Raw genomic sequence first — 23,950 nt, forward strand, 5'->3', positions numbered from 1 at the left:
AGTTGAGAGGAAACCATGGGCTGCGAATCACGGAGAAACTAACCAGTGCTATCACCAGGAGTAAATGCGATAAAATTCACAAGGTGCTGCACCGTACGAGATAGAAAGGCATCTTTTGCTGCGTCGTTAGTTGCTTTCCCGGGCCCGTTTTCAGCATGTAGGGATGCACTTAGTAATAAGCTAGTTCTTTTCCGATTGCAACCCCCTAATTTGCATTAGTGGCAGACCCAAGAGGGGCCCCCTTTTATCACTTAAGAAGGAACATAATGAAAATTACAATCGCGACGACGCCTGCTACGGCCATCCAAACACCGGTCCATTTCAGTCCGGACATAATTGCTGAGCTCGCCGCGCCAACAGTTTCGTTAATAGCTTCCCAGTCTACGTAAGTCCTGTTTTGTGTCACTGCAGGGAGAAATGGGTCTCTATTTGGCTCCTCTCTACCTTGGCCCACTGGCGAATAGTCAGCCTCTTTCAGGGGCAAAATGCTCGCCTCCACCTCCACTGATCCCCGTGACTTCCCCTTGAAAGCAGGATGTGTACAGCGAAGCCAGAACCTGCAACGTTCACACAAAAAAGGAAAGATATAGGGACATAAGTGCCACAAATATGTCTATCCAGTGCAATGAGACATGGCGGTCTATCCACAAGAAGAGCATGCCGAAGAACTGGAAGTTATCTCGGTGCCATTCTATTGCTGGTGTTGATATTTGCGCCTCCACAGACGCTAACACCATACCGCGGCAGACGATAGATCTGTCCACGTTTTCGAGCTCTGAAGAAGTCCGCAGTGAGGTCGAAGTTGCATTCGCCTATGGGCTCTCCAGAACTGAGCACTGCATAGTTCCATATTTGCACTTTCAGCACGGGAATAGGTGCGGGGATCTTTACGTCGAAAACACATCGCCAGTTGAACACACCCGACCCGTCTTTGCTGTTGTAGTGCGTGTCCGTGTCGTGTACAATCTCCGAGTTCTCCTCCAGCGTGAATATAGAACGAACGAACATCGAAACGGAGGAGTTGTCGTCCAAAGGGACGGCCTTTACACGCCATATAACTAACTGAGAAAAGCCACATACAGCAAATTAGGCACAACACCATGCAAAAACGTACTAACGGCGCCAGCTAGAGCATGCATCAAGCAGTCTAGATACCCACAGAGTGCGCTTTGTGCGTCTCACTGCACATTTCAGATGCGTACACATCCACTTAGTGATTTGCGGTTGCGGCGCGGCAACGGTTTGCGTGACGTGACTCCAACTGCACGGGCTTAGGTATGCTTGGGAGGCACCATGTAAAAGTGCCTATTCGTGTTGAGAATACGTACCCGAAGCTGGAAGTCATCTGCTTCTGCGCTGGCAAGAGTAAACTGAGGATGCTCTTGCGCGTAATCCTCCGTCATAATCTCGAAAAAGCCTCTTAAAGTGCCATGCGAGACTGTGCTGCCTTCCACTTTCAAAGTTCTGAGGTAAAAAACCAAGACGTTTCGTCCCGTGGGCTCACTAATCAACGCGCCTCACACAGCGTACAGCTCGTGCCATATGTCTTTTCTGCCCAGCTGCCGCACCTTAGTTCAATTGGCGTTATTTCTTGTTCCACCATGGCCGCCACCTTTGGGTTGAAGAAACGGTCCTCCATATCTATGAAAGTCTTGCCAACACATTCATCCATCACTCTTCCTTGATTCATGATGGCCACCTGCAGATCAGAGAAACGGTCGAGCGCTAACACGCTTCCAGAGATGCACTCCCTTTTCAATTTTGCTATGCTCAGCAACTGGTATGTTCTCCATGCCAGGTCTACACACTCGTTTGTGGAAAATGTCTCATGCCTCTTACTTGCACAACAGCATGCTCTGGAAGGGAGCATGCCAGGCCATAGCACCTGTTGAACTCTGGTTTGAAGCCCTGCTTTTTAACATGACCCGAGTCCTTCAAATTGTGTGTTAGCCCCCCCGAAAGAGTGGCTGTACTCGAAGAATTGTAAATCCAAACGTACGTCTGGATATCGGACGCCCCTGAGGGAGGCACGAGACCTCGAGCGGCCAGTACATATGCTCGCACAACGAGTTCCCGTGTTGCTGAAACTCAGATACAACACATCACTATGAAAGACCGTGGAGGAAAAGCAAACGATTTCCCGCATTTAAACTGTAAGGGGCTCGCAATTGAGCAAAATTGTTGGACTTTGTGTCCACAGAGGAACTTGAAAGCAACTGCTCCAAACAAAGCCCCACAGAGGAGAAGTAGATCGTGCTTTGGATGAGACCATTCAGCGCTCTGAACTATGGAATCGTTTGCGCTTTATGTATATACGAGTGAAAACGCACTTTCGTACTTCTGTACCAAATCCTGGCACAGTTTGTTCATCTCCTCCATTTCGCTGCCACATTCTTCTCCCTGGTAGACTCTGCAGATATACTTTAGGTATCCGATTGTCTCAGGAACGCCACAGTCAGTGCACTGCAACACGAACAAAAGCGGAGTAAGTGGGATGGACCACTTAACAAAGCAGACTAAGCAAAGCAGAAGCTGCGTAGCAGTATGAAGTATACACTCGCTTGCATAAGCCTAGACAAATGGGACACAAATGAATGTGGAGTCAATGCCAAAAATAAACATATGCATACATAATAAGGTGCAGCACTGTTTATTGCAGAAGAGACTCACACGCGCAGTGCTCATCTGAGTATGTCTACGTGCGGGCCTGAATATGCATAGTCAGCTTACTCTGAATATGGGAACCCGTAGGTAGGGGAGGTCATTAACACCGAAGTCCGTTTCCATTTCGTATGGAATTTCATCGCGCATATTCTCTTCTACTTCGTCTTCGTCCGCCTGTTGACAACAGCATTGATGGTACTACGCTAATAGCACGCATTGACCGAAGGAACGAGATATGACACTATGGCAAAACAACCGGGCGTCGCCTACCAGCGCTAAACAGGCGTTTAAGCGCAACCTACCATGGTCAGCACAAAGTCCAGAGCTTCAGGCTCAAACCCATAAAGCTCATTCGCGTTGTCGGCTCCATCAGCATCACTGCCAATTTGGCCGCCGTTGCTTTTCTTCATCTTTAGGCCTCCAAGAAAGCCTTTTCCTCTCGCACGTGGCTTGGTCTCACTTTTCTCAAGAGAAGCTGTGAAGGCCCGAGTGGCAACTGGAGCTGCAGCCGCTCCAAACGCGACGTAGTCATCTGTAGCTTCCAGACGAGAGTTTGCCGCATCGGGATCGTTGTATGGCACCACCATTTTCTTGTCGAGCTGAAGCATTTACAGAGAACCTTACACGCCGCATTCGAGAACCAACAAGCAATGAAAGAGGGATAACAGAACCGAAAAAATTCATCAGAACCAAAAAGCGCAAATGCACCTTTGCTGCCATCGCCAGCCGAGCTTGCACCGACGCGGTTTCTTCACCAGTTGCCTTCGCCTCGCCTGCGTGACCCGCGACACCGTCACTAATACGCTGCAAAAAATGCAAGGTACGGAGAAATCTGGCAGCTGGACGTTTCAGGGAAACGGTAAAGTCTGCCTAACATATTAGTTGGGTACCTAGCGAATTCCTCAGTATCTTCTCTTAGGTTTCCCACTATGTGTCCTATCTGCTAGTCGCTCACCCTGGCGTTCTCAGCATCCTCTATCATGACTTCCTCCATGACTTGGAGTTTGAACATTTCCCTGGTCTGCAACGCAAAAGGCCCCAAGCAGGACAAGCCTTCATCACAGAGAAGAACCTCCGCAACTGCGATTTCGATAGCGCATGCTCACGATCTGATAGCCAACAATGGAGCTTCTGCAGCACCACCAATGTGCGGGCCTGCGACAAACACTACATCCGTCTGATCATCTCTGACTCACCTCTTCACGTTCCCGCTGTTCCAACCAAGGCAACAGGGGATTGAGAGTGATGTAGGCCATGCCAACATCCTTCATCGTGCGCCCAGATATCCCTTCAACTTCATCAAGAACTTTGACCTCCATGAAGCAGTGATGCTGCATTCTCTTTGGCAAAGACACACCGACATTGAAGTGTTGCAAAAAGTTCCAGTTGCCGCCTTCTCCCACATGTGGCTCGCTCGTGCGTTCGGACCAAAGAGGCTTTGTTGTATCTTCCACGTCACGGCCAAAGCAGACCTTTGCGCAGCAAACAAATGAATGTCAAAAGATACGGCAGCCGATAAAGTTGTCGCGGGCGGATAGTAATGGCACCTTACTTTTAGTCATATTTAAGCTAACTGAATGGCAGATTCTCCAGCCCCGTTGACCCAATTCGCAGCCTGGACCTTGGTCGCATACCTCGACATATGGCCTTTGGACAGGGGAGAATAGCCTAACGCCAACCAGGAAGATTGACACAGTTGCTTCCTTCGTAGAAGGTCGGATATCATCAAAGAACGGGTAAGTGTCGTTCTCGACAAGCTCTGCTGGTACGAGCTCAAAAGCAACTAGTACCTTTGCCTTACACCTGGGATATTGCTTTGACTGCAGCATCAGCCAAACTGGAGCTTTCTTCCACTCCTTCGGGACCTTCTGAATCGGGTACCTGCCACACAACAACGCGAGGCCCACGAACACCCAGACTCATGGCGTCCAGGTTGAACATAACCCGGGCAGCAAGGCTGAAGATCGAGACACACGTAGGTATTCGAACGAGCCAACTCACGTTGTTGAACCGAGGACGATATCTGACGACATGATGGAATCTGACTCCGAACACACTTCCAGCTGCAGAGAAATCACAAACACCAAAGACCCCAGTTTGGAATGCTACATACCAACGTAAGAAAACGTCTGTTTATTTCGAAAGAAGCATGCGCTCCTACGAATATAAGTTGAACGTCCCAGCTGCAATTCCTGGCCGGTCTCGCGGCTTGCATGTCGCAACATGCGCAAAAGGAGTTAGGCTGGTTAGATATACGCATCTGCTGCTCAAGTTGCCATACCCATGAACGGCTTGCTTTTCGATTTTTGGATATCAGTGGAGACTGATATCCAAGAAAGAGAGCAAGCCGTTCACGGGTATATAAACTTGAGTACATGTAATTTTAGGTAAATCATTCCCCTAGCCAATATGCGTCACATTCGGTGTGTCCTCGAAAAGTAAGAGCAAAGACTACATAGCATGAACTTCTTTTAACATATTATTAAGCTTAAAAAGTACTTGCTGGGCGGTTCTGATTCTGACAATGCAGCCTTGCTGGTGGATAATTTTGGAGTAAGGCCACATAATGCGGCGCGATTCATCAGTGACAGCCGTTCCACAGGATACAATAAAGGTCTCACCACTATGTCTGGAGCCAACTGCATCATCTCAGGCAAAATGACTTCCATCTCCATGGCCTCATAGTACGACGGGTTCAGCGTTTGTCGAAATGTAAGGGTCTTCAGCTGCTGACTGCCAAGCACTATCTGCATACCCACGGAAGCACACTTCCTTGGCGATTCTCCTGCTACAGGTAAAGCTGAAAATGATTTTATTCAAATTTGCAGAACAACAGACTATCAGCGCGTTGTCTCCAGGCCGCCGCATTTGTCTCACCTTTATGTACGGATTGGGGAACTGGTCGTATCCCACAGCGGGAAGATGCAGTCCTTCGTAGATGAGGGCTCGGAAGTAGTATCTGAGCCGTGCAGTGGGACAATGGGAATGACTCAATGCCTACAAGGTAAACTGCCAAGTGTCCAGGCCACCTTGCCAGTATGGTAGCCTCTAGCTGCAACCGGTGTAGACCGTAAGAGGTGCATGCCCGGTGAATGCCCAATGCCTTCTATTGCCCTTTATACGGATCTTACCGCTGCAAGTTGTATTGCAGTCTTGCTGGCCGTTCTCCCATGGTTCTGGCTGGCCTGCATGTGATGGAAACAAGTACTGAAAATGGGTCGGTGCCTGAGCCGTCTGCAGCGCGCAGAGAATACCACATGGGTTTGCCGTCTTGGAGAGCTTTGGTGTTAAAAGGAATCATGGCCCAGGCAAGGCGACTCGTCCTGACCGCCGGTTCTGCATTTTGGTCCGTCTCTGCAACCCCCGCAAGGCCTCCAAACCAGTTCATCACATTTGCCGCCACGTTAGCAGCAGCACTGGCGGACGATATGCTGCTGATGTACAAAAAAAATGCCCAAGTCTGGGCGTCGTCAGCTGCATACAATATGTATACACATACAAATGCAGAATATATATGCACGCATGAAACGTTGTCCAGAGTGTACTGAAGCGCGTGCATGACTTCCTAAAAAGCTGCATGGCATCAGAGTGCCCTCTGAGGTGGTCACTTGCACTGCGATTTTAACCGCACCTGGCAAGTAAACCTTAAGCTCTTCCATACGGCCTTGTTCTGCTTCAAGGGTGTAGGATCCAGCCTCCTCTATCATCACAGGTGGCGATTTGAGCACATGAGGGCCGAACGATACCTCCACCTGTAGTTCGTTGCTTAAAAGCGCATTGCACGAAACCTCGTAGACGTCCACCCAAAGCACATACTCAACTTGGGGGGGCTCGTGCACAGCGCGGATCGGCCGCACCCCCATAGGTAGCGGCGCCTGAACTTTAACGCAGGAGGCGTTTAACAGAATGCGGCCTGCGTATGCGTTCGCTTGGCGCAACTCCGCGTTAGTCAGCATGTCATGCACAGCTCCCAGCAGGCCTGATTACAGACGTGGACACACCAGGGAATTTGTGGAGTCTCGGAGGCGCTACATACCAAACTTGGAAACGTTTTCTCACAGCTTACTTTGATTCGCTATACCACCGTGCCTAGACTTCCTATGCCTAAGACTGAGCTGGATTTTTGTGTGAAAAAAGTGAAGTAGTCTACAAGTGCATTGATGCTGCGAACAGAAATCTGAGAGGTAATCGAAAGCCATGGGAAAGTAAGGGAAGTGAATGTGAAGGCGGGCCAGTTGTGTGGCATTTCATTCCATTACCTTCCGTCGGCGGTCTCCAGTAAAAATTAAACCATCTAGTCGGCGTTTCGTTCTTAATCAATTCGAAAAAGTCTAATACCATGGTTGCCATCAACACAGCACTACTACCGCCGTTCCACAGCTCAACCAGCACGGTGTCATCGTGGCAAGGCACTGAGGCAGGGAGGCTGATGGAAGCTTGCCACTCCGGACTATGTTCCGGCAAAGATCGCGTTTGCAGTTCTGCTCCCCCGTGTCTCACCTACATGCATATAAAAAACAAATGATTAAAGGCCTTAGTGTTTCGGGATCAACATTTGCCGCCTGTGATTAGGAGCCGAGAGTCCTAAAACCCTCAAAAGATGAATTGAAAAATGGTAAACCCCACACTCAACAAAAACAGGACCACTAGAACTGCAGAGAAAATGACTCGCCAATCATCGCAATCAACCCCAAAGACTGTCAACGATCACTGAGGGATTCATCTGCTGCCCTACCTTAATGAACGGCTCGCATGTGGTTGTGATCTGCCCAACAACTTCACTGATGTCTTGGCCTTTGAATATATTAACTGTGAGGTTGTAGTATGTCGATTTTACGTCGACCTCTTTCGTCACGCGGTCCCCGTCTTCGTTCACGTATGCCACAGTCTCGTCTATTACAGGCAAGGGGTCACCAGGCCCGAACACCCCTACAGTCAGCAACATCATGCCCTGACAGTAACACCGCCAACAGCAAAACGCGTAAGATGATATGCATTCTTTCAAGTACAAATGCCATGTTGGAATCACGATAAAGACTCCACGACCAAATAACTCGTCACTCAGTAAATGGTCAAAACCAAAAGCGTATAGAGTACGGTACGCGAGCATTCTAGAACAAAAAAGCATTTTTGTTTTTCATCAAGTGCTTCATTCCAAACGAGGTGCGCATAACAACAGCCGCAGTTTCCCAGAGAGCACAAACTTTGAACACACTGACGTTCACACTGCGAACACAATGCCTCTCAGCTGTAAACCATGGGAAGCTCATGAGAAATCGCCAAGAAGTCGTAAAATCTGGGGAAGTAAACTGTACTAGAAAATGGGGCGCTTACGGGGTCTGAGACGAGTTGCTCGAAGTTGTTGAGTTTGATCCATTGTCGGTACATCCAATGTTGGCTTTTTGAGTAAACACATGCAAAGCTAAAGACGTACTTACCGATCAAAGCGCTCTGCAGACCCACCCCCCCCAACAGTGTGTAGCGATGCATGACCGCCAGCTCCACATAGCTCCGCTGGAACTCTTCAGGAGTGAGTGTGGCTTGAAAATTAAACGACGCATTGAACGTGGCCGATACGACTTGATTTTTCTGCACAGTGCTCTTTGTGGTGCCACCCACTGTCACGTCGACATAGGGGTTAGGCACTATTTCCTTCTCCCCAGCAGATTCCTTGAAAGAGAGGCCCCGGACTTCGATCACTTCCACCTTTATGGTGTACTGGACCGCACGGACTGCCATTTTCAAGCACTGAGCAAGATGAGCTGAGAGAAAGCGCGGTAAGGAGAGACGGCCCAAGCTGCTGGGCGGGGCAGGGGCTGCACAAGGAGTCCACCGCAGCCGTCATGCCTGCAGAATTCACAGCTGTTGTACTAGGAAGGCGGAAGATGACCCATGGAGAAGAGACGCCGACATAAGTTTCTGGAAAGATAAGAGGTAAACCTGCTCAGCAGGTTACTGGCTGTGTCACGCGGGTCTGAAGTGACGGTGCGTCTGGGGAAATACGCCGATGCCCCCATAGACGCATGTGCTCGTATAGTAGGTACATACAAAAGCAGGAACGCAAATATATGTAAAGTACTTACGGCTGGGCCGCGAGTAGACCACTCAAACTCCCCGTGCTAAATATCCTCCAGTGAATGGCAGATATCCAAGGACCAACCGTCCCATAAGCCCATGATATTTGGCATTTTTATGCGCAAAGAAGATATGTAAACCCAAACATCCATACACCTGAGAAGAAGTGGCTTCAAGAGACGTTTCAGTCTCGTATTGGTTTCACAGCGCGTTAAGTAGCAATTGGCGTCCAAGAACTGAAAGCAGGCTGGCTTCTGCCTACTAAAAAGTCATTGATTGTCTTCAGCTGCATGTATCATGGACACGGCCCTTGAAAATTGGGCCTCAGTAATTTGGGCCACTACGGCTGACTGCATGGGCTCATTCGACGCCGTCACATGCATGAGTGTTAGAAAGACTGTTTTGTGTACTTATTCAGCTGCTTTTCTTTTGAGGAGTTCGCTAACTACTGAAGCAAATAGACGGATAGGAGAAGGTATCTTTTTCTTCGTCTCATCGCAGCATGAGGCCCGGGGCCCAGTAGGCCCCAGAAAGGCACCGCTCTGAGGGCACCTGCAAGCACCGAGCAGGGTCTGAGCAGCAGCTCACGTTACAAAATTCATTCTTTATTTCCTTTTCATCGATGCTGAGCGTGTCATCAATTGCCGTGATAGTTTGTTTTTTCCCTTCATTTTGCGTTTTGTCTCGTTTTGGCGCTGCTGCCATTCGCCTTCTTTTGCATGCGACGGGAGCCGCACTGCCTCCCCTCTTTTTGATTACTGCGGCTCTTGCTTTTGCTTATTGGTCTCAAAGGCTGTCATTACACTTGTTTAGCATGCCTTGCAGCCTTGGGTCTTCCCCAGGCACACCCACGGGGGCTTCGGCGGATATGGCAGATAGCCTTATTGGTAGCCCACAGGGGGACGACGACGCTGTCTGGCTGGGTTTCATGCATTTACGAGGGGTCTCTCGAACAGTGTAAGTTGCCGCAGCTGTCTCTTCATATCTGCAGGCTTTGCAAGCGGCGGGCCCGGGGTTGTCTGCGCACTGGGACAACGCCGTCAGAGTTTCTGCAAGGCTGACGCGAACACAATGCTTCAGGGTCCTCCCTTTGAAGCCCGACCAAAGTTTGCAGTATTTTCTTTAGAAGAGCCAGGCAATAGTTCCGAGAACGTGCCAGAAACACAGCCTTTTCTGTGTAGCCCCAGCCAACAGGAGGAACACTCTCCTCGCCCTCGTATAACGGTGTGCGAACTATCTCCTCGAAGCCAGCAGCGCGTGACAGGTGGGAAGGCCCCGGAAATGGCTGTATGCTACACGGAACGCAGCCCAGGGTGCTCAAGCGTTGCGGCCAATCCCGTTGGCGAGCGCCCTCAAGCGTCATGCGTCCCTTCACTATCCACTGCCGGCGACTCCTTCCGTCCTGTATCTCCTGACAGATCCATGGGGCATCAAATGCGTCAGCTCTCTTTTGATTTAAAGGAACAACTGCATGTAGACACAAAGCGAACACGCACAGGCCCTTCGTGCTGCAGCCTGTGCAAGTCACCTCAGACGACAGAGGGACCGTCGCGCTGTACGGCCGACAAGACACCATCGGGGCTCCTAACAGGGGAACTAGGTGGCTCGCATTCTCCCTTGAGGGAGCCTGAGAATAAGGCTTCTCCCGCTGCAGCGGCCCCGGCCGAAGCAGCAGAGGCACCTGCTGCAGCAGGTCAGCCAAGAGCGGCTGGAGATGATTGTTGTCTCACCTGTAGCTGCCCTTGTCACAATGGAAGCAACAGCGGAAGCAAAATAGTGTGTTTTGAAGGACCCAGGAGGCCTCCAACATTCGCAGCCAACCTGGCGGACCTCTGCAAGGCCTTCCCCTCTGTACACCAAGGGGTTAGTTTTTGCTGTGTTTTTCCTGAATTAGCGTTCTTCTCGCCGATTGTTTTTTTAATGGAGTGCACTTCAGGAATGTGCGCTGCTCTTCTGAGCATGTCCCACGTTTCAGCGTGAGCATGTGACTTTTTTCCTGTGTATGGTGCTGCGCCGTGCAGTAGATAGAGTTCAGCAGTCCATCAGTTTGCGAGGCCTTTACGCTGCGTGTCTCGTTTGTTTCAGCTGATTGTATCGCTGCTGGAGACAGCAGATAACGATCTGCAGAGAGCCCACGCCCTTGTGCGGGTAGTAAGCGACACAAACACGGGCCTCTACAATCCCAAAAGTGGAGGCCCCATGGCCAAGCGGAAACGATGGCCAGATGGTGAGTCTTAGCTATTTGGATTCGATATGTGGAATGAAATAACTTAATGAATTATGTGGTTTGCTCGATGTGCATGGGCCACTTTTGCATTCATGCTTACATAACACTTGGATGCACATGGGTGTATCGCTATGGGTATGCCCAAGTAGTTCTCGAAAATCATATATACACAAATTTTCTTCGGTTCCACTGCTTTCAGACTGCTTTGACGTCCTTGAGGGGCCATTAAACACTGGAAGCAGCCGCAGAGGCTCTGGTGGTATGGACATTGCTGAGGGTACCCCCAGTGGCGCATTTGCAGTGTCGGATCAGCAGCAGGCTCTGCATTCGCAGCCACACCCAGCTGGGGTAGCACCTTCGACTACTAGTGTTACCGGGGCAGCTCCGTCAGCAACAGGATCTGACTCGTCATCAAGCAAGGGAACCGGGGGAGGGGTGCACCGCGCACCTGTAGTTTTGGGTAGAGAGCTACTGCCCGAGTCATGGTGCGATGAAGTGGCCGAAAGGCTTCTGTGGGCCATAGTGACAGCAGCCAGTGGGGATGACGCGAAGGCTAAGGCAGCAGCGCTGCTGAAGGAGCACGCGCAGCAGCTGGCGCATGCTCAACGGGACGAGCCGTCTCAAGCCGAACTCGCCAAAGAAGCGGAAAGTAGGTGATCGGGCTCAGTGGGTCGTTTTATAGTCTTGCGATTAGTTCAGTTTACACATGCTTTATGGTATCGTTATTTGCCTTTGTGTGGGGCGCACGCTGTAGGGCAAGAGCTTGCGAAGAGAGTGGAGTTGCTGCAGAACGACAAACTGCTTCTCGCCAGAGCGGTCAAGGCCCAACACGAAAAGTTGCAGGTGGGCTAAAAGGAATTAGTAGCATTGGGACGAAAATAAACACAAACATTGCCCTGCATTGTTCTTTTGAGCTTGAGGTTTCTTGTAGAATCAGTATTGCAGTACATCGAACCCATGTACATAGGCTGATGAGTGCATATGTATGCGGATGTTTGTTTGTTTACTGCGAACAGCCCGCATAGTTTTCCTTTCAATTGTTTTGATTCCCAGTGCGCAGTTGTACTAGTGGCGCTGGTATAAAGCATTATTGCCTTCCTGACAGTTATTTTTTGCAGACGTTGCAGCAGAGTCTTGCTGCAAAGACAGAAGAAGCGCGCTACCTTGTGCAGGAGCTCAGCGGTGCGCAGCAGCGCCTTAGGTCTTTGCGCGATGCCGCGTCAGCTCTTCTGTTGGGTGCAGCCACGGGGCGCAACAACAGTCCCTGTCGTGACAACACTTTCGACAGGCGGTAAGACGAGATTTTGCCCTGTATAGTAGGAGCGTCCATGCTCTTCTGTTCCACGTTGAAGTGTTCCACAGTTAATCTGGAGCTGTAACCGTTAGAAGCCTGCACTGGGGTTCGTGCGTGCAGTTTTCCGGATGTTTATTGATGAGGGCTACAGACATTGCGCCTCCGCAGCCGCAGACGCTGCTCTGGATGCTAGCTTGTCTCCCAACAAAAGGCAACATGGCTCGTCACCCTCTGAATGCGTCAGCTAGCTGATACAGATAGACAAGGATGAAGGGGGTCTCTTTACATTCCTTAGAGTCCACAACCTTGTGGGCCTTACACTGAACAACGCATCATCCCTGAGTGATCTATGGAATGAAAGAGCTTCCAGGCCTTTCCCATTTGAAAGGAAACCGAGGATTAGCTTAGGCCTCCGCAGATTTAGAAGGGCATACCGTAGGGCGAGTTTGCAGTGCATTTGGGTCTAGGGCTCGGTGGGAAACAGATGAAACTGGTTAATTGCAGTAAATTTTAGTACCGTTCTTCAGTACAGTTCCTTCGTTGCTTTGGGTCTCTCGCAGCACAATTGTATACGGCTTTCATCGACCCTTTAGTGTACCAAATTTGCAGTTTGCAGTCACTGGCTCAGCTAAGTTATGTAGAGCTTCAAACAACTGGATTAAGTGGTGTCCAGCAACCTCCCCACGTTGTGTCGTCACTCCGCTGTCTACCATAACCCTTTGACTCGGCAAGTCTATATGGAGGAAATAGACGTAGCCGTCTTACAAAAGCAATGTCAAACGACGCCGAGGCCCGCCTCAGGCACTCCTCTCTCCGCAGCTCCTGGACGCGGGGAGACCAATCTGTATGTAGTACTTTTCACCCAAAGGAGACCGTTGCAGCTATACTTTGCGATCGTACATCCAGTGCTGCGAAGCGCTTACAATTCCAGGGAGACACGCTGCGGCTACCTCATCATCCTCTCGAATGCAGCGTACGCTGCAGTTCGAATTGTGCCGTCTGGGCTGGTGGTGCACCCCTCCTGTTCATAGTCAAAGACACCTTTCGTGTCTTTGCAGCCGAAGAATGAACACACGAGAAGGCCAGGCCACCTCAGCGGCGAGAGGGAGCGCCAGTAAACGGAACGGGTGGGATGGATCAGGAGCATGTCGGCTGCCAATACGGCGGAGCCAAACACAAACATAAGCAACCGCAGACTTTCACAAAACTGCTTAAACTCCCCGTAGCTCTGTGCTCGGCCGTAGATTCCCGATGATACGACAGCCATGTGGGGCTTCAGCTGCGAAAAAGGACAGCAGATGATCTAAGCAAATCTCAGAGTGATGTACAGCCGCCTTTCAGAGTCTCTTGCTCAGGCCACCGTAAGCAGCCAAAATCGGAGGCAAAAACCGAAAGACCAGGCAGTCTAAACGGGAGTTGCGGCTGCCTATTCTGTTTCACATATCTACCTTGCTTGAAGTGCTCAGGGTTACAGCGGTCGGTGGGGAGAACCGAATGAAAAATTATGACGGAATCATCTCGAGTTTTGTACCGACCTTCCAAGTATTGACATTGAGAGGGTCGAAGTCTGGACCCCGAACTTCATTTCCAAGAAAGCGTTTTTGTTGTTGGGGTAGAGCCAGTGAAGTTCCGGTGGTCGCGCAAGAGGCTGGAGAGAAAAGGCCACTGTAGAGCCCCCTGGAAATAGCGGAGCGACAGAGGTAGGCGCTGGAAAGAAACATTTCAGAGACTATGAGCTAAATTCAAAACCTTGATCTTCTCGACGCTTCGCAAGTTGGGGGCCCCGCCCCGCCACTCGCCGGCCGTTGCAAGAAATTGCCAACCTGCTGGCGCTTTTGAAGGAATGGGAGTAGAACTAACTTATTCTATATTGGTAATTACGCGAGGTCACGTACTATTCCAGGGATCATGTCTGAATTGGGACAGCCGAGCATAAGACTGCGTGCAGTGAGGGACATGGGGCTGGCAACGAGCTTATGCTGCTGCAATTTTTTCCGAACAGCCACAGTGCGTCATTCTCAACGAGCAAGTATTATCAGCAGGAGGACGCGCGATTAGCTCTTGGTCCTTCTTTTTTAGTTCCCGCCTCTCCCGTCTGCGTCCCCCTCATCCTTGCAGAAGGTAAAGTGCCATCACTTCTGCGTCTCCGCTTCAACTGACGTAAACGTAAGACTCTACTCTTTGTGTAAGCTAATGTTAAGCTTTTTGCGCATCACACTATCCGCTTGAGGCTCACCATAGCCCAACGGTGGCCAAACACCCACGCTTGACACAGTGCAGCCGTGCTCTCCTGGAGCTAACCCTAGCGACCTACGAGTGACCATTGTTTCGAATGAAAACATAGGTCGCATGAGCCTTTATCAGATAAGCAGATGACACACGGCGGAGACGTAGGGGCCAACTCCAGCTTTGAAGTGTGCGAGCTGAGCCATTTACGCACCCCAGTCCATCGTATTGGGAACGCTCATCAGCAAAGGTCCGTGTGTTTTGTGCCCGTTTAGGTCCGCACTTGCGGCTAAAGTGCAAGGCTGTAGAGATGCAGTTGCACCGTTTGGCCGTAAGGCCTTTGACGGTACCTACTGTACATTTGTCTGCTCTGTTTCGGAGAACCCACCAGAGGTCATTCTCTAGTCAAGGTGAATATGACCTAGTTGTTATCGGTGGCGGACCAGGGGGATATGTGGCGGCGATCAAGGCTGCACAGCTAGGTCTGAAGACGGCCTGTGTGGAAAAGAGGGGAGCTCTAGGAGGCACGTGCTTGAATGTTGGATGTATCCCTTCGAAGGCATTGCTGAACATGAGCCACAAGTATAAGGTGCGATTGTTTCCCCGTCATAAGAAGTTATTTTCTAGTGTGTAGACTCATATTTTAGATGCTTCTAGGAAACTGCAGGTTTGGAGTTTAACTGTGGGTACGCTGTCCCAAGCGTTGAGTATTGTGGTGGCCTTTTGTTCTCTTCGTCTTAGGAAGCCTCGTCCGATTTCAGTAGATTCGGTATACGAGTCTCAGATGTTTCTGTGGACATATCGTCGATGCAGAACTACAAGGATAAGATCGTCTTGGGCCTCACGCAGGGCATTGAAGGCCTTTTCAAGCGAAACAAAGTCGCCTATCTCAAAGTAATTAACGCCGTTAGCTGAGATGTGGGAACTTATTGGAAGCGTATGTTTCTGTTTGTGTGAGTTTACTACATGGCGCTGCAGCGTGCTGTGGAGACAGCTGAAGACATAGCAGTTACAAACATGTGGATGTTTGTTTGCTGGCTACCTCAGGGCACGGGGAGGCTTGCCGGTCCTCACGCCGTACAGGTTCATCCAATTGACGCTGGAGACCCCCAGATATTGACGGCAAAAAATGTCATCCTTGCAACTGGCTCTGAACCGGCGCCTCTCGTTGGGGGTGCTCTAGAGGTTTGTTCACTGCGCCGAGTTAGTGGCTTTCGGTGTTCCTCAGTTCGCGTTTGCTAAGTCGCCTCATCCGTATCGCAGTTCCACAGATTCATCGACATTAAACGAGAGCTTACTTTCTTCTCTACGTGTGACTGGCATTTGGCTAGTAAGCGCCGTAGCCAGGAAAGTCAATGGTGTCGTGCCCTGTGTGCATTCTTATGCTGATGCTTAGGTTGATGAGGAGACGATTGTCAGCTCCACAGGGGCCTTGGCTCTGCCTAGAGTGCCGAAGCATCTAGTTGTTGTTGGAGGAGGCGTAATTGGCCTTGAACTTGGCAGCGTCTGGCGAAATTTAGGAGCTGAAGTGACCGTCGTTGAGTTTTGTGACAAGATCATACCCGCCCTGGTAATCATCGTTTACCCTTTTTTTTCACCTCTTCCCAGCCGCTCTCTTCGGTGTAGTTGCTGCTACTGAAATATAAAGCCTCTCAAGCTACACGTGGCTGCGGAGCTCCGCAGGGCGTCACGTAATGGCATTCCCTGCACCTCAGTCTCGCTTTCCTCTGTCTCTCCGAACTAGTTTGTGTCACTTGCACAGTACGATCTAGTTGAGGCTCAATACTAGGCTGTATGTAGGACGCGGAGATCGGGAGAGCTTTCCAAAAGCTACTTGAAAGGCAGGGCATCAAGTTCATGTTCGGCACGAAAGTTGTTGGATCGCAGAAAACGGATGGCGGAGTGACGCTGTCGCTTGGTAAGGCTTGACTATGGGAATATGTGTTTGAGGATCTTCCAGTATAGCTCCTGTATGACATTATTTTTGTGGTGATGTGCATGCTAAAGTACAAGGGAAGCCAAATGGAGAAGTGTTTTTCTCCATGGTTGTGTGTTCGGTATATGCTGCTTTCCTGCAAAGTGTGTTAGCTTCTACTGCGTTCACCGAGCTTTGTTTCGCCCTGTTTGTAGTGACTGACGGAAAAGGCTGTTGAAGTTTTTTGCTTTGTTTTCTGGGCATTGCAGAGAATGTCAAAAGCGGAGATGCGTCGGAGGTGGGCTTTTGTGGCGTCTTCACTTTCCATTTGCTTCTGTGCCTAGTGTTCGTGTAAGTTTTGTACATGTATTGCGTTGAGGCAGTAAGCAGAACGCATCCACGCATTTCGCGTTTGCGCGTAATTTGAAAGGTGCCGGAATTCTTGGCGTTCTCTTCGTATCCGTTGAGGCTTCGAGACCCATTTGGTGTTATGCTTGCTGTTAAAGGCTAGAGGCCATTGGTTTCCAATCTTTCTGCTAGTTTGTTTGACTTAGGTACAATGTGATGTAGTCCTCGTGGCAGTGGGACGCAGACCGTACACAAAGAACTTGGGCCTGGAGGAGCTGGGCATCAATCTCGACAACGTGACTACCGCACTGCCAGTCCCATACTTTGAGAAAGCGATATGTTTTATCTGTTTCTTTATGCGCCGCTTTTGCCTGCTTAGAGAACTACGAGGCATGGAAACATCGCAGCATTTGCGTCAGATTTTGAGCGTAACAGCTGGTGTGAGAGGTGTGACGATGTGTAACTGTGCAGAGGGGGCGTGTTGTGGTAAACGAGCAGATGCAAGTGCCTAACTACCCAAACATCATGGCAATAGGCGACCTCATTCAAGGAGTACGGAAAGCTAGCATTCAAGTGTTTCACGTGTACAAGCGAACGCTGCTCACGCCGCCTTCTTTTCAAGCTCAGCCCGATGCTTAGTAATGTAGCTGCGCATGTTTAGCGAAAGCTGCCGTCCACATCTTTTTTGGCTGCCCGTGGTCCGGTTGTGTGATGTCGAGCAGCCCATGCTGGCCCACAAGGCGGAGGAAGAAGGTATTGCATGCGTGGAGCGACTGGCCGGGAAAGGTGATGGTACTGTCCGCCATGACACTATCCCGTCGGTCATTTACACTCATCCGGAACTAGCAGGAGTAGGGAAGACTGAAGAGCAGGTACAGCTCTAGTCGCCTGGCGGAAATACTGTTTGTTGCAGTCCGCCCAGAACACACTTTAAACTCGTTTAGAGGAATCAATCCACGTGATTGCTTAGGTGTGTGTGAGGACTCGCAGCTGAAAGCTGAGGGCGTGGTGTACAAGCGTGGAGCCTTCCCTTTTGCTGCTAACAGTAGGGCGCGCGCAACAGGCGACTCTGATGGTAGGCCTTTTCAACCCACTGCTGCTGCTGCTGCTGAATGAATGTATTCTAGCGCCATTGTATGCAGATGGGGAGAAGGATCTGTGGGGATCGGAAGTAGTTCGCAGCTCGAATTGAGTGCAAGATCGTTGCGTTCTTACGGGCTGATGCCTTTTGCACATGCAATATATGCTATGAACATCTGTGTGCTTGGATGGCAGTTCAGATGCTTGTGAGTGCCTTATTTTTTTCTTGTACACGCGTGTGTGGCTGGCCTGTTTAAACTCGCCTTCAGGCACGTAAGAATTGTTTGTGAGCATGCATTTCGTAGGTTTGGTGAAGGTACTGACGTGCAAGGAAACCGATAAGATCTTAGGCGTGTGGATCCTCGGTCCCAATGCAGGTACGTGAGCCCTTTCCTCTGCAGTTACCGACGACCTGGAAGCGGGATCGCAGTCGTGTAGAGCAGCGACCCATGCGCAAAATTGACTCTTAGACACAGGAACAGCTGGTTAAGTTAGCGGGACGTTAACGATCGCCTGTCTGCTACAAGGCCAAAAAGCCCCAATAGCTCTGCGCACGACGAATATAAAAATGTGGTTGGTGGACTCTGCTTCAGGCGAACTAATTGCCGAGGCTGTGCTGGCTATGGAGTATGGCGCGTCCAGTGAGGACCTTGGTCGTGTTTGCCACGCCCATCCGACGCAGAGTGAAGCTTTGAAGGAAGCTTGCATGGCTTGTTTCGACAAGCCCATACACATCGCCTAATCATTTCCTACATCATTCTTCCCCTTACCCCAAATTAGTAGCGCTGGAGCGCATCTAGCGTCTTCCCTACCATGTACATTTTTAAGGGCAGATGATCCTCCCCAACTGCCAGGAACCGCCGGAGTACGCGTGACCACAGTATGTGGTTGTGTCGCTTCCTTGAATCCGAATGGGGGACTGTAGGGACGGCACCCCGATATGCGTTTGCCGCTCTAGTGATTTTATCAAAGTCACATTAACACAGGGAGCTAGCTAAGAGTAAACAATGTAGTGACCTGACATCGCAGAAGACGTAGGGCGTCGACCTTCGCCACGGTCCACAAACTTTTCACTGTGTTATCGTATCTCGGCCCACTATATGCGGCTGCGTATCAAAGCGCCATGCTGTGGTGTTGTTGCTATCGGCCTTCTTCATTCCGACGACCTATCCGCCAGGGCCACTGTAACGGTGCCGATGCCAGTGATCTGTCGAGGTCGGCGCGATTACATAAGTGAAGGCTTCATACCAGCCGGTTTGCGCGTGAAGTTCTGGCGCTGCAATGTAGTTGCAGCTGTTGACAATGGCATATGTCACAAGGAGCTTGGGAACAGTGGGGACACTAGAGTAGCTCTGGCTGGCTAGAAGCGGATTGTCCAGTCCATAAATCTAGAAGCGATCAAACTGTATGCACTAGAAAAAGTGTGGAGATAACGGTTCTGCGTCTTACGCTGAGAGACGCTGTGCGCGTGGAGGAGCGTAGAGCTGCCAGTCGGCAGCGCCGCATGTGCATTGAGATGGGCTTTCGAGCTTCATACCGCCGAATGGCGCATGAGAAATTACTGTTGATAGTTCAATTTTTTCGCAATGCCTTTTATCAGTCTTGGCGCTTTAGCGTATCACCGTCTTACCCACCGCGGGGACGGAACCGCCGGACTCCGTTAAGCAGTAGTTAAATGCTGCAGCACCCTAAAGAGAACGTCTTCATCTGTGTACAGTTTGAAACTCGTTATCGTTCATTTACCATGGCTGAAAATGGGTGAGTTCCGGTCAACGCATGCTGGCAAGTAGGTACCTTCTGCGCTGCGTTGCTTGCTGGTTGCACGCAAGCAGAAATGGAAATGGCGGCTTTGTACGCGTTGACAGCACCTGTGTAGCAGTGCATCGAGGGCACATTGTGATATGCTTCTTACTTGGCAGTAAGCATCTGACGACAGTGCGAAAACTCCCCCGAGTTCTTCAGCGGCTTGTATGCCACGGTATTGTTGCTGTAAACTAACGAATTCCAACCTCGCATTTTTGGCTGGGATGCTTGCGGCTCAGCAAGAACTGAAGGACTTCTTCCACGCCGCTCCTTGCGACACCGAATAATAATAACCCGCCTGGATGGAGGGAAGCTACATGGGGACTTGTGGTGGCCTGCAGCTCTTAGGAATTCGGCACGACACTTGGGCTCCACGCAGATGCCCACAGAATCAAACGAAGGTTGCGTCTCCTTGCATTCTGGCTCAATAAATGTGGAAAGGGCTGAACAGCACCATGGAAACCCGCACGGCCTTGTTAGCGCCAACCCAGTGGTTGTATTTGTCCATCAGTACTCAATTATGGGCGGCTCAAGGTGAGCTTGCATACCCCTTCATTGGTAACGCACTCATCAGCAAATACCAGTGGCCGTGAAGGACTGGACAGCGAGTGCATCTGGTCACTTGTTTCAATGATTACTCTGCAAACCCCACTGCAGCAGCCATCCAGGAAGCAGATTTGAGGGCGTCTGCATTCTTTTCTTCATTTCATGTTTCAGCTTACTTGAACTAAACTTTCTTGACTAGCTATCCCTAAACCTTTTTGTAACACAATCCCCCACGGCAATATAGAATCTCTGGTGCTGCTTTCTGTGTACTCTACCCGTGGGCTGCTGTGCTGTGCAGCTCCTTAATGAGCGGTATGGCGAGCCTTGTGACGCAGAGGGGTTTCCCGGCGGTAACCTTTGACCTCCGAGGCGTCAACAATTCTTCGGGATGGTCCTGCACACCAATTTGATTTCCTGTGTTGTCCTTCGTTGCTGTTCTAATCCGCTCTTCACTGTGGTCGCAACCGTTAGCAACACCAGCACCATATTCATTGGAGACAGAAAGGCTTTTCAGCCACTAGCTTGCGGCAGAGTGGAGACGAGTGGCTTAGCTGCTAGCGCAGGTGGCTCAGCATTCGTCTCTGCAAAGTCAGCAGTGGCCTGTGAGACGCGTCGCACGGTGAATGCTGCAGGAAAACTTTGACGGGCCACAAAGAGACTCAAGATGTTGTAGATGTATGCTCATGGTGTGTGAAGAATCTCCAAGCACAAAACATTGTCATTGTGGGATCATCTGCTGGGGCTCCTATAGGTGGTAAGAACTGATTATCGGTAGGATTGTGCTTTTCCAGTGCTCTGGATTTGTGAGTGCGTATGTCAGAATGGGTTGCTTATGAGAGTGAGGGTGTTTGGTTTTGGCTGTTGCTACAGGCAGTGCTGTTGACCAGCTCCCGGAAATCCGAGGATACGTTGGAATAGGCTATGTCTTTGGAAGCCTTGCCTCACTTCTGTTTGGGTAGGCTAATCCAGCACTTTTTAGTCTACTTACTGCTTGTTACGACCACGAAAGAATGAAAAACCAAAGCAGTTGAGAACATTGGGACAAACGCGTTGTCTGGACATCCGATGGCCCATTCGTTTAACTCTGCAGCGGCCACTACAAAAAAATTCTTCAGTCTCAAAAGCCGAAGTTGTTTATTCATGGGGACGGAGACGGATTCACATCCACGTCAACGTTTATGAATTACTTCAAAAGGTATGCTAGTGCTCTATCTTCTGCCAATTATTAGCTGATTAGCATCCATGGTTTCCTGTGGAGGGCTCACAGGTGCTGTACAAGTGACGTGGGCACCAGGGCAGCTTGCAGCGGGAAATCTTACGATTAATTGACTGGATTGGGACTAGTCCTACTGAATCGGAACTGCCATAGAGGTGAGAACGTGGTTGAATTATGTCACTGCACAACCCCGTGTGATTGCTTTCCATGCCATCTCCAGTGCAGAAGATCCGAAGGAAATGCGAGTACTTCCGAACGTCGGACACTTCGAAATGGAGGTGCGTGGCCATGTCTCATCACAGTGTCACCAAAACAACCAGTCAGTAAAATTGTGTCCTCTAAGCTGTACTGACTCCTTGGTGTGGACGATGCATCCCAACATAGGTTTCCACGGTAATGCTACCGCAATGTTTGCGCTTGCGCTTTTTTCTGTAACTGTAGGGACCCGCGTACGATTCGTACATGGCGACTCAGATTGTAGACTTTATTAATAAATACTTGCCGCGAGAAGAAAAGATCCCTGCAGATACTTCCAGTGCGGCTGCAGTTGATAAGCAGTAGTAAAAAATGGTGCTTTGAAGAGAGGCGAGTGGACAACGGCAGCGTTCAGCAGCCGCTGAGTGAGTCTACGCGGGTTCTTGGAGACAGGGCTAAACTGTCAGCACACTAAGCGATAACTGTCGTGTGATGCTTGAGGCAGTAACACGAAAAGCTAGTAGCACACTAAGCTAACAATCGCCTAGCTTCTGACAAGAACTCCAAAACATATGAGCGTGAAGTGGCAACGCATGAGTGGAGCGCGTCCTCAGCAAAGTCTCATACAAGATAAAGTTTCGCCATTAACAGAATGTGCAGACGCGCACACTGAGCCAGCATATCTTCGATTGTATGAACTCATACAATGCACTGACTGCCAGCAGCTTTTGATTTGTGTGAACTTATAATGCACAATATGCTGACTGGGGCGCCGCCAACGGACTTGGCGAGCGCTTCGAAGGCTTTAATTCAGTGGTTCTCCCATGAATGCATGAATGTTTACAATGAAGGCGCAAGAGAGGCTAATAAATATGGTCTGTGAAGCAGTAGCCCGCATAAGTCACGGTCAGTGAATTGTCTCGATGCAGCAGCGTTTGATAAATACAAAATACACTTGAGAACCAGTCGAACGTTTGCAGTCGCATTTTCAAGCTCACGGGGAGACTCAAGACGAGACTAAACTTGCAGTTGATCTTGCGAAGTCCCAAGATTGGGAGGGTCCAAATTTTTTGTTATGTTTGCCGTGCCTGTACCAGGCGCCTCTGGGGATGCCGTTCCTAGTAGTACCTGCGAATTCTCGTGTTTGGCAATGCTACTAGTTCTGCCAGTGCTTTCAAGTGCCAAGATCTCTTCTACGAAGCTCACAATTTTAGGGTAGTGACTGGCTTACCCACCACTTAATTGGTTATTGTGCGTGGCCACTCTGAGCCCATGTTCATAGTGGTCGTGTCGGCCGAAGGACTGCCAGGTGTTTAGTATTCGGCGAGTGCGCCCAACCCTAATCCCTAGTGGCCATGGGGTTGTTTCATATGTGCAAGATGACCTTGGCTTCTTTTATGAAAGGAATGTTCGATTCGAAGTAGCGGTCATGCTGGTGCTCAGTTAGCCAGCCTCCAAAAATTACCCCTTCCGTAGAGGCGAACCCAAATTCAGATGCTTGGCGCTGCCGTCTTTGATCTGCTACCGGGCCCTCTTCGTAAATTAACAGCAGGTGGACCGGTTAAGTGGTTCGGTAGAATCAATGTCTCGACTTGCCATTCAGAGATAATTGGAAAGCACGCGGGTTGTTCACTGCAGCCGCTCAATACTATGGCACTCATGTATCAAGGACTGACGTACGCATCTCACGCGCCTCCATTGCCGCTCAGTCGCTGCTACCGGCAATCACTTGCAACTTTAGGCACTCATATAACATTGTTTTATCCACGTTTAGGAGATTCATCTGTCGACGCGTCGCCATTAACACCGTGCTCGCTGCAACTGTGATGGAGCTCTGGTCTGGTCACCCGCAGCCCAGTGCAGCAACCGTTAATCCGTAATGGAGTCTGAAAGATATGCTGCTCTCTATAACGGGTGCTCAAGTTCTAGCAGTCGAAGATGGCCAAGGGCGCCGAGCAGTGAGAAGAGGCATGGTAGTCCTAGTGTTTTAACTGGAGCCTGCTACTGCGTAGCATCCTAAATGCCGAAAAGCCGAATACTTCTAATAAACTGGATAACTAATGGTATGGCTGAGGGTGGAATGCCTCGGCAGACGACACGGGCGATCCAAGAGCAACTTGCCTTGCAATAATGGAGTATGCATCCTTGCTACGCCCCTGAGTAGCTCCCATACAGTAAATAACTGATGACTCCTGCACAACAGGTAACTGATGACTCCCGCACAACAGGTAACTGATGGCTCCCACTTGATAGGTGGCTAATGACGGCCCGGATCTAGTTCAATCGAGACAAAATCAACATGGTCTGAAAACTGCTTGCTCAGCTAGTCCTCGCGCAGTTTAGTCTAGAGCGAAAACTAGG

At 50.1% G+C, this 23,950-nt stretch overlaps 5 protein-coding genes across 5 annotated transcripts; 3 read left to right on the forward strand and 2 right to left on the reverse strand.

The window, feature by feature from the left end:
• Nucleotides 1–247: 247 nt before the first annotated feature.
• Nucleotides 248–8,403, reverse strand: ENH_00026710 (C2 domain-containing protein, putative; the record flags this gene model as incomplete). The annotated part of the gene is made up of 20 exons (XM_013578012.1): nt 248–557; nt 740–1,062; nt 1,329–1,464; nt 1,569–1,699; nt 1,840–2,081; nt 2,331–2,463; nt 2,731–2,838; nt 2,967–3,263; nt 3,373–3,468; nt 3,620–3,685; nt 3,861–4,136; nt 4,299–4,545; nt 4,666–4,727; nt 5,286–5,411; nt 5,542–5,623; nt 5,796–6,138; nt 6,296–6,643; nt 6,924–7,164; nt 7,400–7,615; nt 7,999–8,403. 20 exons carry the CDS (start codon nt 8,401–8,403, stop codon nt 248–250), a joined length of 4,188 nt encoding a protein of 1,395 aa, XP_013433466.1.
• Nucleotides 8,404–9,810: 1,407 nt separating this feature from the next.
• Nucleotides 9,811–12,508, forward strand: ENH_00026720 (hypothetical protein, conserved; the record flags this gene model as incomplete). The annotated part of the gene is made up of 6 exons (XM_013578013.1): nt 9,811–10,602; nt 10,825–10,966; nt 11,166–11,615; nt 11,721–11,809; nt 12,085–12,257; nt 12,412–12,508. 6 exons carry the CDS (start codon nt 9,811–9,813, stop codon nt 12,506–12,508), a joined length of 1,743 nt encoding a protein of 580 aa, XP_013433467.1.
• Nucleotides 12,509–13,206: 698 nt separating this feature from the next.
• Nucleotides 13,207–13,981, reverse strand: ENH_00026730 (hypothetical protein, conserved; the record flags this gene model as incomplete). Its single annotated transcript, XM_013578014.1, has 2 exons — nt 13,207–13,539; nt 13,796–13,981. The coding sequence occupies 2 exons, from the start codon at nt 13,979–13,981 to the stop codon at nt 13,207–13,209; spliced, it is 519 nt and encodes a 172-aa protein (XP_013433468.1).
• A 651-nt stretch (nt 13,982–14,632) lies between these two features.
• On the forward strand, nt 14,633–18,571 carry ENH_00026740 (dihydrolipoyl dehydrogenase, putative; the record flags this gene model as incomplete). Its single annotated transcript, XM_013578015.1, is given in 14 exon segments — nt 14,633–14,676; nt 14,762–14,888; nt 14,893–15,075; nt 15,228–15,380; nt 15,534–15,671; nt 15,883–16,056; nt 16,287–16,404; nt 16,671–16,699; nt 16,956–17,045; nt 17,221–17,301; nt 17,472–17,621; nt 17,740–17,824; nt 18,135–18,206; nt 18,423–18,571. Coding segments are annotated over 14 exon segments (1,593 nt in total).
• A 1,440-nt stretch (nt 18,572–20,011) lies between these two features.
• ENH_00026750 (hypothetical protein, conserved) lies at nt 20,012–21,955 on the forward strand (the record flags this gene model as incomplete). Its single annotated transcript, XM_013578016.1, has 7 exons — nt 20,012–20,166; nt 20,477–20,569; nt 20,811–20,932; nt 21,049–21,133; nt 21,269–21,373; nt 21,615–21,672; nt 21,836–21,955. 7 exons carry the CDS (start codon nt 20,012–20,014, stop codon nt 21,953–21,955), a joined length of 738 nt encoding a protein of 245 aa, XP_013433470.1.
• Between the last annotated feature and the right edge of the window lie 1,995 nt (nt 21,956–23,950).

This window comes from Eimeria necatrix, genomic scaffold (genome assembly GCF_000499385.1).
Source record: "Eimeria necatrix Houghton genomic scaffold, Enh_scaff1, whole genome shotgun sequence".
Lineage (NCBI taxonomy): Eukaryota > Apicomplexa > Conoidasida > Eucoccidiorida > Eimeriidae > Eimeria > Eimeria necatrix.